Here is a 15,738-nt window from a genome sequence, read left to right as displayed (position 1 = left end):
TTTCCCTGCAAAATGTCACTGTTGGAGTACTGGGTGCTGTCCCGAACCTCACTGGAACTACTACGTGTATGCATGCCATATGCCCTTTCTAAAGAAATCTGAATTCAGAAACATATCTGGTCCCCAGGGTTTCAGTTAAGAGATTATAGATCTGTAAGAATAAAAATACCACCACCAAAATGTGCATCTGATGTTCCTTGTGGGCAGGCTCCAGGTCAGGGTCTCTCAATCTTTTTATTTTTCATTCTTGCCCTTCTCCAGCCTTGTAAGACATTTCCCTGTGAACATTTAAAAATAATAGCTTTTTTGAGATATAATTTGTTACCGAGTCCAAGCTCGCTCCATTCGCCACACGACAGGCCAATGAATGGGGAGACGAGGTGTTTTGGGAAGGAGTATGACTTTATTCGGAAAGCTGGCAGACCGAGAAGATGGCAGACTAGTGTCTCCGGTAAACCATCTTATGGGGTTTGGATGCCAGTTTCTTTTATAGTACAGAGAAGGGGAGGAGATGAGGAAGTAAAGTAAAAAGGCCATAATTACAAAATTCCCTGGTGAGGGGATGTGTTAATTTCTTCTTTCTTGAAGCCATCCACAGGTGAGCCGGGTCAGATTACCTCCCTGTGAGCTGAACAGAGGCACTTGAACTTTCAGGCAGAGGGGCAGGGTTCCCTGAGGCAGGCCATTATGTATGATTATAATAACAAAAGCAACGAAAAGAAAAGGTTAAAGTCAAAGAAACAGATTGAACATGGAGTCCAATTTAGCTCTTCCCTGTTACAAATTCACATGCCCTTTTAAAGTATACACTTTGGCAGTGTCTCTTAAAGTATATTCACAAAGTTGTGCAAACACCACCACTGTCTAATTCTGAAATATTTTCATCACCCAAAAAAGAAACCCCACATCCATCAGCAATCACTCCCCATCCCCCGTGACCTCAGCCCCTGGCAACCACTACTCTGCTTTCTGGTTCCGTGGATTTGCCTACTCTTGACATTTCACACAAATACTCATTCAATATGTGACCTTTTGTGTCTGACTTCTTTCACTGAGCATAACGTTTTCAAAGTTCATCTATCTTGTAGCATGAATCAGTGCTTCATTCCTTTTTTATGCCTGAAAAATATTCCATTGTATGGATAGATCACATGTTATCCATTCATCAGTTGATGGGCACTTGAGTTGTTTCCATCTTTCTGCTACTGTAAGTGAGGGTGATATAAACATTCATTTACGGGTTTTTGTTTGAAAACCTGTCTTCAGTTCTCTAGGGTATACGCCTAGGAGTGCAATTGCTGGGTCACGGGGTAACTGTACGCTTACGTTTAACTTACCGATGAACTGCCAGACTACTTTCCACAGCAGCTGCACCATTTTCCACAACCACCAGCGATGTGGGAGGGTTCCTCCTGCACAAGTTTTTGTTCAGAACTCCTGTGAAATTTTTGTTTGGCCGCACTGCGCAGCATGTGGGGTCTTAGTTCCCCAGCCAGGGATTGAACCCATGACTGCTGCATTGGAAGCACAGAGTCTTAACCACTGGACCGCCAGGGAAGTCCCCTGTTGAAAATTTTTTTTAAAGATTTATTTATTTATTTTTGGCTGCATCGGGTCTTAGTTGCTGCACGCGGGCTCTTCGTGGCAGTGCTTGGGCCTCTCTCTAGTTGTGGTGTGCGGGTTTTCTCTTCTCCAGTTGTGGTTTTTAGGCTCCAGGGCGTGTGGGCTCTGTAGTTTGCGGCATGTGGGCTCTAGTTGAGGCGTGTGAGCTCAGTAGTTGTGGCACGAGGGCTTAGTGGCCCCGCGGCATGTGGGATCTTAGTGCCCTGACCAGGGATCGAACCCGCATCCCCTGCATTGTAAGGCGGATTCGTTACCACTGGACCACCAGGGAAATCCCCTGGTGAAATTTTAATACTACAGATATATTGCATATTTGTTTGTGTGCTGTATCTGTATCTGCGCTTTATACATAAAAAGAGTAAGTTTTTCTTTACTCCTCAGGAACCGTTTTTTGCTGGCTTGGGTGTGCCACTGAGAACGACTGTTCCAGGTGAAGCCTGTCACTGTCATCACTTCTGTTAACCCCTACAACAACCTCTCAAGTGGGTACTATTCTTATCCCCTTTTGTACCTTAAAATCTGAGGTTCTTGGGGGGGAAGTGACTTATTTTGACCCCCTGTCTCACAGCTAGGATGAGGTAGTTCAGGGATTCCAACACCTGAGTCCACATCTTTTTTTTTTTTCTTCTTTTAAAATTTTTATTATTATTATTTTAAAATTTATTTGTGGCTGCGTTCGGTCTTCGTTGCTGTGCGCGGGGCTTTCTCTTGTTGTGGTGAGTGGGGGCTACTCTTTGTTGCAGTGCCCGGGCTTCTCAGTGCGGTGGCTTCTCTTGTTGCGGAGCATGGGCTCTAGGCGCGCGGACTTCAGTAGTTGTGGCACACGGGCTCAGTACTTGTGGCTCGCGGGCTCTAGAGCACAGGCTCAGTAGTTATGGTGCATGGGCTTAGGTGCTCCGCGGCATGTGGGATCTTCCCGGACCAGGGCTCAAACCCGTGTCCCCTGCATTGGCAGGTGGATTCTTAACCACTGCGCCACCAGGGAAGTCCCCCGAGTCCACATCTTAATCTTGGAAATTCTGCCAAGGTTCAGCCTCCTGTCTCTGGAAAGGGAAACAGTACCCTCTTGACCTCTGGGAGGACTGAATTTCATGTGTGACGTTGGCCAAGTGGGCCAGCAGTACAAGCAGGACTGGCTTGTGATGCATCCTGCTTCTCTATCTCCCTAGAGAAATGATCCCAACGCCTTCCTCAATCAGGCTTTCATATTCCAGGACGAGGCGTTTACCTCTGGTTTGTCACAACCATGGTGCCTGGTCCTTATCCTCTTAGATCATCAGAACAAGAGGGGCGCTCTGAGATGTGAAGTCCCCCTCCCTTAATTTACAGGTCAGGAAAGCCAACTGATAGAGAGTGACTTGCTCAAGATCAAGGCACCCCTGAGGCCGAGGTCTCTGGATCCCAGTCCCGTCCCACCTCAGAGGGTGCCCGGAGTGGGCAGGGCATGTGTTCCAGCTTCACACCCCTGGCAATGTAACCGAAGGCAGAGGCCTCCCTGGGAACTGGGGCATTAACGAGGCCGCCCATGGTGTCTGTCTGCCCATCCCTCCATCCGTACGTATGTACTCGTCCTCCCTTACCCTCTTCTACCCTTAGGTTTCAAGCCCTGCCTCTGCCACACACTCCCTAATGTTGTGACCTTCAATGACCTCATCTGTAAGAAGGGGAGTCACAGGGCTATTGGGAGAAGCAAATGAGATACATGCCAAGTCCTGAGCTGGGTTCTAGGGTCCCTGGTGTTGCCCCATCCAGGCTCTCACCAAGGGAGGAGGCGCTGTGTCATTTTTCTAATATGTGGGTGGGTGAGGTGGGGCTGAGGGCAGGTGGTCGCTGTGCTTGACACGGCAGCTCCCAAGGCGAGGGCAGAGGGGGTGGCTTCAAGGGGACCCCTTTCAAAGTCAAAGCACTGTCACATAGATCCACACAAAACTCTTTAGTGTGGTTACTTTGGGAGGTGAGACAGGAGGGTCAGTGGGGAAATTTTCCCTTCTTACTATGGATACTTAAAATCATTCTGTTTTTTATTTCCTTCATTGTCCTTCTCTCTCTCTGTCTCTATCTTTTCCTTTCCTTTTTTTTTTCTTTTTTGGCTGTGCTATGCTGCTTATGGGATCTTCGTTCCCCCGCCAAGGATTGGACTCCGGCTCTCGGCAGTGAAAGTGCAGAGTCCTAACCACTGGACTTCCAGGGAACTCCTTCTTTCTCCTTATATTTTAAATGTTTTATTCAAGTACAACATACATCCTGAAAAATGAATGTTTGCTGCTTGATGAATTTTCCCAAAGGGACCACACCCACCTTACCAGCACCCAGATCAAGAAACAGACCAGGACACCCCCACCAGCTCCCCACTGCCCCCTCCCACTCACTCCCCGACCCTCCAAGGCAGGTCACCCCTCTAACTTCTAACAGTAAAGAGTAGTTTTGATTTTATATAATGGAACCAGTCAGTATGCACTCTGGCTGGTCTCTTTTCTCAACATTATGCTTATGCGTTTCATCCAAATTGTTATCTCACTATATTTTAAATTATCTTAGAACTTTGAATAAAAAAATGTTCCTAGATCCCTACATAGTAACAACTTTACCTTAATACCACTAGACCTCCGCTCCCAGGTTGGAGGTTCGCGGGCCCCGGCTTAGGGAACAGGGAACCACGTCCCCGCCTCCCTTCCCTCCGCCCACCTAGGAGGCTCGGTCTGCGGCTGCGGACAGCTGGCCCAGCCGGCGCGAGCGCGGTCACGTGATGGTTGCCGGCCCGCCAAGATGGCGGCTTCCTGCGTGGCCCTGCTGGCGCTGGCCCTGCCGCTGCTGCTGCTGGTGGCGTGGAAGCGCTGGCGGTGGGGGCGCGCGGCCCGCCACGTGATTGTCGTGGTGCTGGGCGACGTGGGCCGCAGTCCCCGCATGCAGTACCACGCACTGTCCTTGGCCAAGCGCGGCTTCTCCGTGACCTTCTTGGGGTTCTGCAGTGAGTGCCCGGGGGCCTGGGAGGGAGGCTGCTTTCTCAGCCTTTGACCCTCGGCTTTGACCGCCCCACGGGGGCCGAGGCGGGGACGCCCCTTTTCCCTCTCCTCCGTCGGGCAGCTCTCCGAGATTGGACGAGCCGGGCTGTGGCCTGGATAGCGGTTGCCAGGTTTCTGCCCAGCCTCTGCTGGGTGGGTCTCTAGGAACAGTCAGCATTAATCGAGCGCCTGCCATATGCCAGGACTGCGCTAAGCTAAATGAACTCAGTGCATAGTCTCACTTACTCCTAGTAAGTGGAAAGATGTACTGGAACCCGGGTGGGTGTGACCCCAGGGCAAGTGCTGGTAAGCACATCTCTGAGGCTTCTGTCAGGCAGTGTCTGAGCCGACAGGCAACTTGTCTCCTCTCCGTTCCTCACCCTCAGCGCAGAACTCTGCACGCATGCGATGTTTCCTTTTCGCAGGATGTCCAGCGGTTTTCCCTCAGTGTGCGGGGGCAGGGGTGTCCGCTCCTCCATCTTCCCCCACTTTGACATCTTTAAAAGGTAGCTCTATCCCATGTCAGGGGAAAGAAGGAATAGCACTGGTTGCCTCTGGTCCCTGTTTAGAGTCTGCTACCCCAGGGTGAGGGGCTGGAGTGAGACTTCCTAGGGGTCTCCCTATGGTGTGATAATTCCACCGTCCAGGGAACCTAGGTCAGCTTGAGTGCCTACTATGTGCCAGGCATTGTGCTAAGTAAAAATGGCTAAGGTTCCAGCCCTCCCTCTGTGGGTGGTCAGGTGGAATCTGGACAAGAACTGGCCTCATTCTCTGTTCTGGCTACTGAGGAACAGAGAGGTTCCAAAACACTCTCCCCTCTTCAGCCTGTGGGGCGGGGATCATCTGACTTTAAATTAGATCATCTTCTCCAGCACATTAAAAGGGACATTCTTTTCAGCCTCCAAACCCCACGATGAGCTCTTGCAGAGCGACAGAATTCGGATTGTGAGGCTGACAGAACTTCAGAGACTTGCAGGTAGGAAGCAGTCAACTCCCGATTTCTCGGAATCTGTGTGTGTGGGGGGGGGGGGGGAGGGCGGGGAGCACGGGGTGGGGGGATCTGCAAATCGCCAAGAACTCCTTTACTAGTGATGGTTGTTTTCTGACTTGCAGTTGGGCCCCACATTCTCCAGTATGGAGTCAAAGTTGTGTTTCAGGCAGTGCACTTGCTGTGGAAGTTGATGTGCAGGAAGCCAGCAGCTTACATCTTTCTCCAGGTACGTGTCAGCTCCACTTCCTGCTGTGAGAACCACTGTTTTAACAGTTTTCCTTACTTTCCAGTTTAAAAAGATGTACAGATTGGTAAATAAATTGCATATTCACATGTGTGTGTATAAACTTTTAAAAACATGAGTAGGAGCTTATGGTATGTGTCCATTCTATTTATGGTACTCATCCCTTCTGTTTTTCAGTGTTTTACAGGTAGTCTTATTTTGTACTTGTTACATATCTAAGTGTTTTACATGCATTATCTCATTTAATTCTTCACAACAATCCTGAGAAGTAGGTTCTTGTGTTACCTACACTTAGAGATGAGGAAACCTAGACCCAGAGAGGTTCTGTAAGTAACCCATTGTCACACAGCTAGGAAGTGCTGGAGTCAGGATTTGAACCATGTTGTCACTCTAGTTCTGGAGTTCCACTCTTAGACTCTTACCTTCACTGCTTCTTAACGTAGAGAAGCTCCTTCTTTTAATTGACTGTATTGTATCCTGATATGAGATGTATTCTAATGTATTTGTTTAGTCTCATCTTAATGAGCACTCAGATTCTTCCTGATTTTTTTACTTAAAAATTAAAAAAAAATTTTATTTATTTATATTTCTTTATTTTGGCTGCATTGGGTCTTCATTGCTGCTCATGGGCTTTCTCTAGTTGCGGCGAGCGGGGGCTACTCTTCGTTGCAGTGTGTGGGCTTCTCATCGCGGTGGCTTCTCGTTGTGGAGCATGGGCTCTACGGGCTCTAGAGCGCAGGCTCAGTAGTTGTGGCGCACAGGCTTAGTTGCTCTGCGGCATGTGGGATCTTCCTGGACCAGGGCTCGAACCCGTGTCCCCTGCATTGGCAGGTGGATTCTCAACCACTGCACCACCAGGGAAGCCCTTTACTTTTAAAATTGTATGGTGGAGAGTATCAGTGAACATAAGTCTTTTGCATGGGTTCAGTTTCTTCCTTGGGATAAATTCCTAGGATGGGAAGTGCTTGGTCAGAGTCCATGCACTTTTAAAATGTTGTGACGTGTTACTGGATAGTTCTAGAGTAAGGTTGGGTCAATTTATCCCCCACCTAACAGAGAGGCCTCTTCCCCCCATCCTCACCACCACCAGGTATCATTAGGTGTTTTAGAGTTTCCATTCTGATAGGTGAAAAATGGTACCTCCTTGTTCCTTGAGTATTTTTTGTTTCCTTGAGTATCAGTGATCTTGGACTTCTCAGATTGGTCAATTTTCTTTTATGACTGTTTATACCTCTTGGTGAGGAAGAGGGTCTTTCTTCTGCTTATCGATTATCAAGAGCTCTGTAAAGATAATTGACTCTTTGCCATGTACTTTATTTTTGCTTGGTTTATCCTCGACCGTGGTCTGGTTTCCTTCTCTTCCTTCAAGTCTCTCTTTCCCAGAACCCTCCGGGCCTGCCCGCCATTGCCGTGTGCTGGTTTGCAGGCTGCCTCTGCGGGAGCAAGCTCGTCATCGACTGGCACAACTACGGCTACTCCATTATGGGTCTGGTGCACGGCCCCGGCCACCCCCTTGTTCTGCTGGCCAAGTGGTGAGAGTCTGGGATGAGGGTGCCGACATCATCCCCAAACTGTGGTGGGAAGAAGGGCCAGTGTGGAGACCCGGGGAAGCTGATTCCCGTATGCCCTGTGGGGGTGAGGGCAAGGCTGGGGAGTTGGGCTGACGCTGGTGACAAGTGATAGAAACAGGCCTGAGCAAAGGAGCGCATTTGTTGGCCCATGAAACTGAAAAGTCCTGAGAAATGGCTGACTTAGAGCTCAAAAATGGTGTCCTCAGGACCCCTCTCATGTCTCTCCACACTTCCTCCAGAGGTGTTTCTCAGGCTCTGGGAGCCCCTCGCTCTCATCCCCACCCCACCAGGCTCAGTGGAGAGAGCAGGCCTGTGGTTGGCTCCTGCTCACCTGGCGTCCTCTGACCCCCTCTGAGCCTGCAGGGCTTCAGTACCCCGTTGTCTCAGGCTTGGGACAAGTGCTCCACTGGAGAGCTGGGGTCCCAGGTGCACCCATACCAGATACCCAAATGGAAACTGGGGACTGCTGCTGGCAGACGGGGACGTGGGTCACAGTCTGCTGCAGCTGATGAGACAGGGAGAGGGAAGAAGGGCCTTGGGAGCAGGTTGGACCTGGAGGAGGAAGCAATGTTGTGTTCTGAGTCCGAGTTATACCATCTGCCTCGGTGTGGACTTGCAGCCTCAAGCCATTGGCCGGCTGTGGCGTTTCCCCTGATGGGTCATTCGTGGGTGATGGTCACAGCAGCAATCAGTGAGCGCTTGCTGCATGCCAGGCCTCAGGCCAAGCCTTTATCCCATTCAGACTCCAGTGCTGCCCAGCAAGGGTGTCCTGTGATAGCTGTCTTTTTACAAACCAGGAAACTGAAGCTGAGAGCCCTCATGTCACTTGCCACACAGCTAATACGTGTGAGCTCCAAAGTTCCATCCCAGGCAGTCCAACTCCAGAGCTTTCTCTGCATCCTGAGTGAGGAACAGGCCATGGTACCTACACACGTGAAATAACCCTGTTCATTTCCAGTTCTTTTTCAGTCCTGCCCTGTCACCAGGGCTCAAGTCTCAGTTTGGAGCTAATCTGTTGATAACGCCTTTCTAGCATTTGCTAAACTCCCTTTGTAACACATTGGGAGCGAGCCTCAGCCCCACAGCCTTTGCAGGGAATAGTGCAGTGTGGCTGAGATTTAATAACAAGATTTTATTGTATTTCTCCTTCATTTTATGGCAAGAGAGACTGGATTTTCCATTCTGTAGTGATATATGGTTTCTCTTGAAAGTAATTGTATTTAAGCTGAAAAGCAATCTAAAGAAAGGTGTGAGGGAAATAATAGTACAGGCGGTAGAACTCAGTGCAAACACGGGGAAGGTGCCTCGCCAGTGACCTGATTTGGGAGATCCCAGCTCTGCGGCCTCTTCTGTATCAGAAGGTGTCGAGTCCCATGGGGTTGGGGTGGTGGTTCCTGGCCCAGAGAGCTCTGGGCTGACCACTGATACGTCTTTTCAGGTATGAGAAACTCTGCGGACGCCTGTCCCACCTGAACCTGTGTGTGACCAATGCGATGCGGGAAGACCTGGCAGAGAACTGGGGCATCAAGTAGGGGCCTCGGGAGGCGAGGGGTCCCTTCCAGTGCCGTTGACTCCCAGCTGCTGTGTCATGTTGCAAGGCATTGGGAGCTCTCAGGGTTCCGGGAGGTGGTTACTGGTTTGGGGAGGCTGAGGGAGGAGGAAGCTAGAGTTTCTTTCCCAGCCAGCCAGATGGTCCAGGAAGTGTTCATGTTAGAAATTCTCTTTGTGCTTCTCCAAGTAATTCTAAAGCTTATTGTTGAGACTTGGATACCTAAGCACCCTTCTTCTTTTGGATACTTCTGGGTCTTATGTTCCTTAGGCCTTTCTTCGCCCCTCCCTAGAGCCCCCCAATGATCTCATTGCAGAGCTGTGACCGTCTACGACAAGCCAGCATCTTTCTTTAAAGAGACGCCTTTGGACCTGCAACACCAGCTCTTTATGAAGCTGAGCCGCACCTACTCTGCATTCAGGGCCTGGTAAGTCTGCTGTCTTCAGCTTTCAGCTGCCTTGTTTTATTCTCACTGCTGACCTGGAGATCTAATCCAGGGGATGGCAAACTATGGCTGCAGGCCTGCTGCCTGTTTCTGTAAAAAAAGTTTTATTGGAACACAGCACGTTCATTCATTTACATGTTGTCTGCGGCTGGTTCCACACTACAAGAGCAGAGCTGGGCTTTGCAACGGAGACCGTATGGCTCCCCAAAGCCTACAGTGTTTACCCTTTGGCCCTTTAAGGAAGTGTTTGCCCTGTTCTAGGCTGTGGGTGTCCTTACCCTCCTGCCAGTGGTTCCTGACCGCATGGCAGTGTCTGTGCACCTGTGTGTTCTCTGGGCGTGTCCCAGGGGTAGGGAGAGCCCTTCTGAGCGGCTCTCCATACAGCTGGTCTTTGTTCCTCTCAGTAACGTGGGGGCAGTTGGAGGGGTCACAGCGTCCTCATCTTAAGTCTAGGGGATGATTAGAACAGTAAGGCCCCGTGAAGGCAGGGGCTGAGTCGGCCTTGTCTGCCGTTGCGACCTCAGCACCTAGCAACACATAAATACAGATAAGAGACAAAGCAAGGTGCAGGTCTGTGCCCAGGCCTTGGGTGGTAGGGCCGCCTGGTGGCTCTGACGTGGCTGCACCCCGACAACTGGGAGCCTGCGGGCCTCACTCTGGTGGGAGAATGGCCGTGTCTCAGGCCCAAGGGCCTGCTCTGTGGCAGCTCACGGGCTCTCTCTGCTCCTTCAGCTCAGAACCCTCGGACCCGGGCATGGAGAGGTCGGCCTTCACGGAGCGGGATGCCCAGAGTGGAACGGTGACCCACCTTCCCGGGCGGCCGGCCCTTCTGGTCAGCAGCACGAGCTGGACAGGTCTCAGGACTCGCCCGGGCACTTGGGGCTCGTATGGGCACCTGGCTGAGCCTGTGTTCTCGCCGCTGCCAGGCCTGCACCCCACACGTATTCGGGGCCTCGATGAGAAAGGGGAGCACATTGAGCTGGGTGGGGAGGCATCTAGAAACTGGCCCGTGACACTCGGTTCTCTTTTCCCGTAGAGGATGAAGACTTCTCCATCTTGTTGGCAGCATTAGAAAGTAGGTGTATGGCTGTGATCAGGAGCTGGGCTTGTCGGGGGCTGCTGAGCTGCAGGATGCTCACCTGGCCTTGCGTGATGTCCTCGGCAGAGTGTTCCTGACCCCAGGGCCAGGGCCACTGGGTGGAGGTGGCAGGCGTGAGTCCCCGTTTGGGTCAGCGAGTGACCAGCCTAGCTCTGAATTGCCACCTCCAGGAGAAGGGATTGCATGGTTGGGAGCAGTGCTCCCTCCTCCTCTCCCCCATCCCCTCGCATCAGCCCCTCACTCACCCGACTACATGAGCTTGGTTATCATATATTTATTTTCCTAAACACAGAGTTCGAACAGCTGATCGACGATGGAGAAAGGCTTCCTCCTCTGGTCTGTGTTATAACAGGTATCCACCTGGGACCATCCCTGTTCCTGTATTAAACGGGGCAGTGGAGGCATGTCAGGCCTGTGATGTTTGTTGTCTCGTTAATTCTCACCCCAACTCTCTGATGTATGGTTTTCTACACCAGCTTGACAGGGGGAGGCTGAGGCTCAGAAGGGCTTCATGGCAGGGCATGGAGTCTAGACTTCAATCTCAGATAGCGTGACCTCAGAGATACTGAGTTTCCAAGCATCTTTTTTTTTAAAAAATGAGAGTCCACTGTCCAATGTCAAAGTGTTTCCAAAGAGAGGCAGAGGAGGTTTGGTTGGAGGAGGAGGGTCCTCAGCCAGCTGCCCCGCCTTGGACGCTCCTCTCCTCCAGGCCCTTGGACGCCCAGGGGCGGCAGGAGCCCACTGCTCATGCTGTGCCACCTGGGGATCTGGGCGGGGCACAGGGGCAGTCTGTGTGAGAAGCTGTATTGGTGGGCACTCTGGTGCCCGGCCAGAGTTTATCCTGGCTGTGTTCCCAGCCCAAGGCCTGCTGGGGGAATGGCCATGGCCTCAGCAGTCCAGGTGCACACCCCTTGGGGGTCGTTTCTGGAAGGGGCCCAGATGGGGGCCTGATTGGAGCTGCTGCCGGTGGGCCTTCTGCTCACGCCCTTGCAGGGGCTTCTCAGGCCTGGGGCTGGGGGACAGGGCCAGATGTGGGCCCAGTGCAGTGACTCTGGTTTTCTCTGTAAGGCAAAGGGCCTCTGAAGGAGTATTACAGCCACCTCATCTGCCAGAAGCATTTCCAGCACATCCAGGTCTGTACCCCATGGCTGGAGGCCGAGGACTACCCCTTGCTTCTAGGTAAGAGGCCTGCAGGGGGAGGGCGGGGGTTTATAAGGGAATACCTGAGGGCAGGGGACAGAGTTTTTCTGAAGAGGGCCAGATAGTGAATGTTTTACCAGGTTCTTTTGCATATTCTTTGTTTTTTTTAACCCTTTAATGATTTCAAGCCATGGTCTGCTCAGGGGCCCTACACTTGTAGGTCTCAGGCTGGGATGGGCCCTGGCTGGACTCCTGGAGAATGAGGCTGTTTCCTGGTGTGCCACCTCCTCCCTGCCTGTTTGCCAGAGTTACTTCCGAGTGCTCTTGGCCTCCACGCCCTCCACTCATCCTGCTCTTCCTCTGGGCAGAAGGGCTGGGCGGGGCTTGGGTTGGGGCCAATTCCCAAGTCTGGGAGGTACAGAGACCACGAGGTAAACAGTGTGGACTCTCCCAGTGAGAAGGGGCCGCCCTCCCTTCTCTTGCTTTGTTGACCCCTGGGGAGGGCTTATTGGCTCGGTGCTGATAGGTCTCAGCAGCCACTAAGCTGTCTCCGGAGTGGGAGGCGGGGAGCCTTTTTGTAGGCAGGAGCTCCAGCGGCACTGAGTGATGTGAGGTTGCTTCCTTGGCTTTATCTTCACAGCGACAGCTGGTTTTCTGTTGGGTCTGCTTTGGGTTCTTTTTCTAATTATTGTGATAAAATACACATAACAAAATTTGCCATTTTAACCATTTTTCCATTTTTAAGTGTATGCAGTTCAATGGCATTTATTACACTCAACAGTGTTTTGCAGTCACCGCCACTGTCCCTTGCCAAAACATTTTCATCACCCCAAGCAGAAACTCAGAACCCATTAAACAATCATTGCTGTGGCTTCTTTTAAAATATAGCGTGGTTAAGGAGAAAAAGGGGGTCACTTTAAAGAAAAACACTGGTGACAGGGCAGGTAGTTTTCAGAAAGGGCCGAGAGGCCAGGAGCGGCAGGTGGGAAGCACCTCTGTGTCCCCGCCTCCTGCCAGGCTTCTCGGCCAACCCCAGGCAGTCGTACGCGGGGTTGGGGCCTTTATGACCCCCTTTCCACTCCTCCCCGCAGGCCTCGGTCCACAGTCCTGCAGGATGTGTGGTCACCGGGCATATAGCCAGAGCTGACGGGCCCCCTCACCCTCGCCCTGCAGGGTCTGCGGACCTGGGCGTCTGCCTGCATCGGTCCTCCAGTGGCCTGGACCTGCCCATGAAGGTGGTGGACATGTTCGGGTGCTGCTTGCCTGTGTGCGCCGTGAACTTCCAGTGGTAGGAGCGGAAACCCAGTCCTCCCAGGGTTAGGTTCTCAAATCAGCAGCTGGGGGGGAACCAGCAGAATTGCCCGGGAGAGCTCCCTGGAGGGCTCCACCTCCCCGTCTGTGCAGCTCTGCCACCCATAGGGAGCAGGAGCCCTCTGGTCCCTGTGGGTGGGCTGTGCCCCACCAGACAGGGTGGCTTCTAGCTAGAGCTCATGTTGAATAAAAATTGGAGTCTTAAGTACTCTACTTGGGGGCTTGTGCTCACAGGGTGGAATGGTGGCTGGAATTGCCCGCACAACTCACATGGACTTATCTCTCTCTGTCCCTTTAGTCTGAGCTCATGTAGTTGGGTTCGAATCAGTTGAATGAATGTATTTCTGTCTCCGCTCTTCCTGGCAAAGATGGGCAGGAGAGGGCATTTGGAGATGATGGTGTTAGAAAAGGTTCTAGAAACAGTGGCCCCACCATGAGCTGAGGAGCCAGCTTCTGAATGGGAAATCCAGGATGTTGGACCCCGAGTTCAGATCGTGTTGGGATCAACCCCTTGATCACCTCTGAGCCTGCCTCCATCAGGGTTGCCTTTTACCTGGTTTCTCTGCTGTGGAATTAAGAAAAAAAAGGCAGAACTTACCAAGAACGTTCTCACTGAAGACAGCATGTAGCACAAAAAGTCCAAATACCCCTTTACTGTCCCTCCTTCCCCAAATTGGTTTGGATTTTTAATGTGTATCCTGCCAGTTCTTTTTTCTATTCAGACGCCAAATCTAAGAACAGGCTTCCTGAAACCAGACTGACTGTTCCTGCCTCCAGCTTAGCCTGCGGGTGGGTGGAGTTGCGGGGGAGCAGGTGGGCAGCTTGGGTTCTGTATCTCCTCCAGGCAGCTCTCAGACCTCCCCCCCATTCTCTCTGCAGCTTACACGAGCTTGTGAAACATGAGGAAAATGGCCTGGTCTTCGAGGACTCAGAGGAGCTGGCAGCTCAGCTGCAGGTAGCGTGTCTGCTCCCACACTGCGGCTTGCAGGGTTTTGGAGATTCCTTGTTCCTGCAGCTGGGTGGGTGGCCCTGGGCTGTGTCTGGGTGAGCGAGCAGCGGTCTCAGAGGCTGGGCTCCATTGGGCCCCGGGGGGATCAGGGCTCGCCCCACCTGCCATCTAGGTTTACGGAGCTCACACCACACAGTGATGCTAGAGCCAGGTGGACCGTGTGCTGTTTAGGGGGTGATTGGATCTGAGAAGGGAGAGTGAGGAGCGAGGGAGCTTCCTGTGCCGGCCTTATGAGATGGGTGGGCATCTTCAAAGGATACTTATTTCTTACTACAAATTACAAAAAGTAACACGTCATCATTCTTGATCATTGAGACCAAGGGCAACAGACGTTGGAAAGGCCCAGAAAAAAAAATTTTAGATTTTGCCATAGTCTCTGTCAGAACTACTCAACTCTGTTGTAACGTGAAAGCATCCACAATCTGTGGATGAAGGGGTGTGGCTGTGTTCCAATAAAACTTTATTTACAAAGACAGGCGGAGGGCCGCATGTAGCCCACAGGCTGGCGTCTGCAGACACCTTAGTTTAGCAGAGTTGGAAAGAACGCAGGCATCACCTAGTTCTCAGCACGTGGGCAGGACAGTGCTGGGTAGAGGCCAGCTCTTGGTGGAAGGAACAGCAGAGCATTGCAGAGGCAGAGGCGGGGGGCTGCCGGCAGAGCATGGGGTGTGGATGGTGAACACTGCAGCTTGGCTGTGCCATCAGGTTGGAGCAGAGCAGGAGATAGAGCATAGCTGGGCCATGAAGGCTCCCCTGCGCCTGGTGAGGGAGGGGGCTTGCTGGGTCAGGGACACTGGGGTCAGAGCTGTTGAGAAGGGTTAGTTAGCCAGGCCTGGTGTGGAAGCTGGGCCAGAGCGGGAGTCCCGCTGGAGACCCCAGGACACTGGTGGTGGTTCTGGAAGTGTGGTGAAGGAAGGAGGGTTTTGGCAGAATGACTGGCCCGGCAGCTGGGCTTGGGGTGCAGCAGGAGCCTGGGCTGCTGGGAAGGAGGAGGGGCAGCTCGGGGTGGAACCTGGGGTGGGGGCAGGAAGCAGTGATGAGGTAAGTTCTGGTCTTCTAGATGCTTTTCTCAAAGTTTCCTGATCCTGCTGGCAAACTGAACCAGTTCTGCAAGAACCTCCGGGAGTCAGAGCAGCTTCGCTGGGATGAGAGCTGGAAGCAGACAGTGCTCCCTTTGATTACAGACACGTGACCCCTCGGGCCAACGACTGAAACTCCTGAGGTGTCCTGTGCTCGACGTCATGGAGAGACCCTCACGCTGACACTCACCCCTCCTTACCTTTCATCTTCCTCCCCAGGAGCCGGCCCACTCCCCTCCTCACAGCTGCCACTGCTGGCCAGTCCCTGGGCAAACTCTGTAGAGCAGCGCCTCCCGGTGGATGGCAGCTGAAAGGCTGGCAGTGGGCACTGCCTGGGGAATGAAGTTACTTTTAATAATCAGGAGTTTTTGTTGCCCAGGAAGCTGGCTCAGCCTGCTTTCATCTTTGGAGGATCTGAATCCCTTCTCTTTCTTCTCTTCCTGTCTTATGAGTCTTTCTTTCCCCCAGTTTATGACCTTTCTGATATTTGTGTCGTCTTGAACATCTCTGCATCCTTGTTTTGTCTCCTGGTGTCTGCCTTTCCCAGCATTGCTTGGTCGTGTCCCTAATATTTTGATTCCTGCCTTGAAAACAGACTTTGCAGCCCACCGCCCTGCAAGGGCAGTCAGATGTGCCACGTGTGCAGCGGGCTTGGCTCTGCGAGGGATGTGCGTC

At 52.2% G+C, this 15,738-nt stretch overlaps 1 protein-coding gene across 1 annotated transcript; it reads left to right on the top strand.

The window, feature by feature from the left end:
* The first annotated feature begins 4,379 nt into the window (after window positions 1–4,379).
* ALG1 (ALG1 chitobiosyldiphosphodolichol beta-mannosyltransferase) lies at window positions 4,380–15,426 on the top strand. The gene is made up of 13 exons (XM_007181506.3): window positions 4,380–4,591; window positions 5,524–5,601; window positions 5,739–5,842; window positions 7,244–7,392; window positions 8,870–8,959; window positions 9,297–9,407; window positions 10,158–10,279; window positions 10,462–10,500; window positions 10,817–10,876; window positions 11,593–11,703; window positions 12,838–12,952; window positions 13,855–13,930; window positions 15,045–15,426. Exons 1-13 carry the CDS (start codon window positions 4,390–4,392, stop codon window positions 15,174–15,176), a joined length of 1,389 nt encoding a protein of 462 aa, XP_007181568.2. The 5' UTR covers window positions 4,380–4,389; the 3' UTR covers window positions 15,177–15,426.
* Window positions 15,427–15,738: the final 312 nt, after the last annotated feature.

Source organism: Balaenoptera acutorostrata, chromosome 15 (assembly GCF_949987535.1).
Source record: "Balaenoptera acutorostrata chromosome 15, mBalAcu1.1, whole genome shotgun sequence".
Classification (NCBI taxonomy): domain Eukaryota; kingdom Metazoa; phylum Chordata; class Mammalia; order Artiodactyla; family Balaenopteridae; genus Balaenoptera; species Balaenoptera acutorostrata.
This window is presented reverse-complemented; position numbering and strand designations above follow the sequence as displayed.

Bases quoted from the DNA above. Each gene is read 5' to 3' on its own strand.
- ALG1 (XM_007181506.3), top strand. From the start codon at position 4,390: ATGGCGGCTTCCTGCGTGGCCCTGCTGGCGCTGGCCCTGCCGCTGCTG. The intron at 10,280-10,461 runs GTCTCAGGACTC...CTTTTCCCGTAG, and splicing joins CAGCAGCACGAGCTGGACAG to AGGATGAAGACTTCTCCATC. The intron at 13,931-15,044 runs GTAGCGTGTCTG...CTGGTCTTCTAG, and splicing joins AGCTGGCAGCTCAGCTGCAG to ATGCTTTTCTCAAAGTTTCC.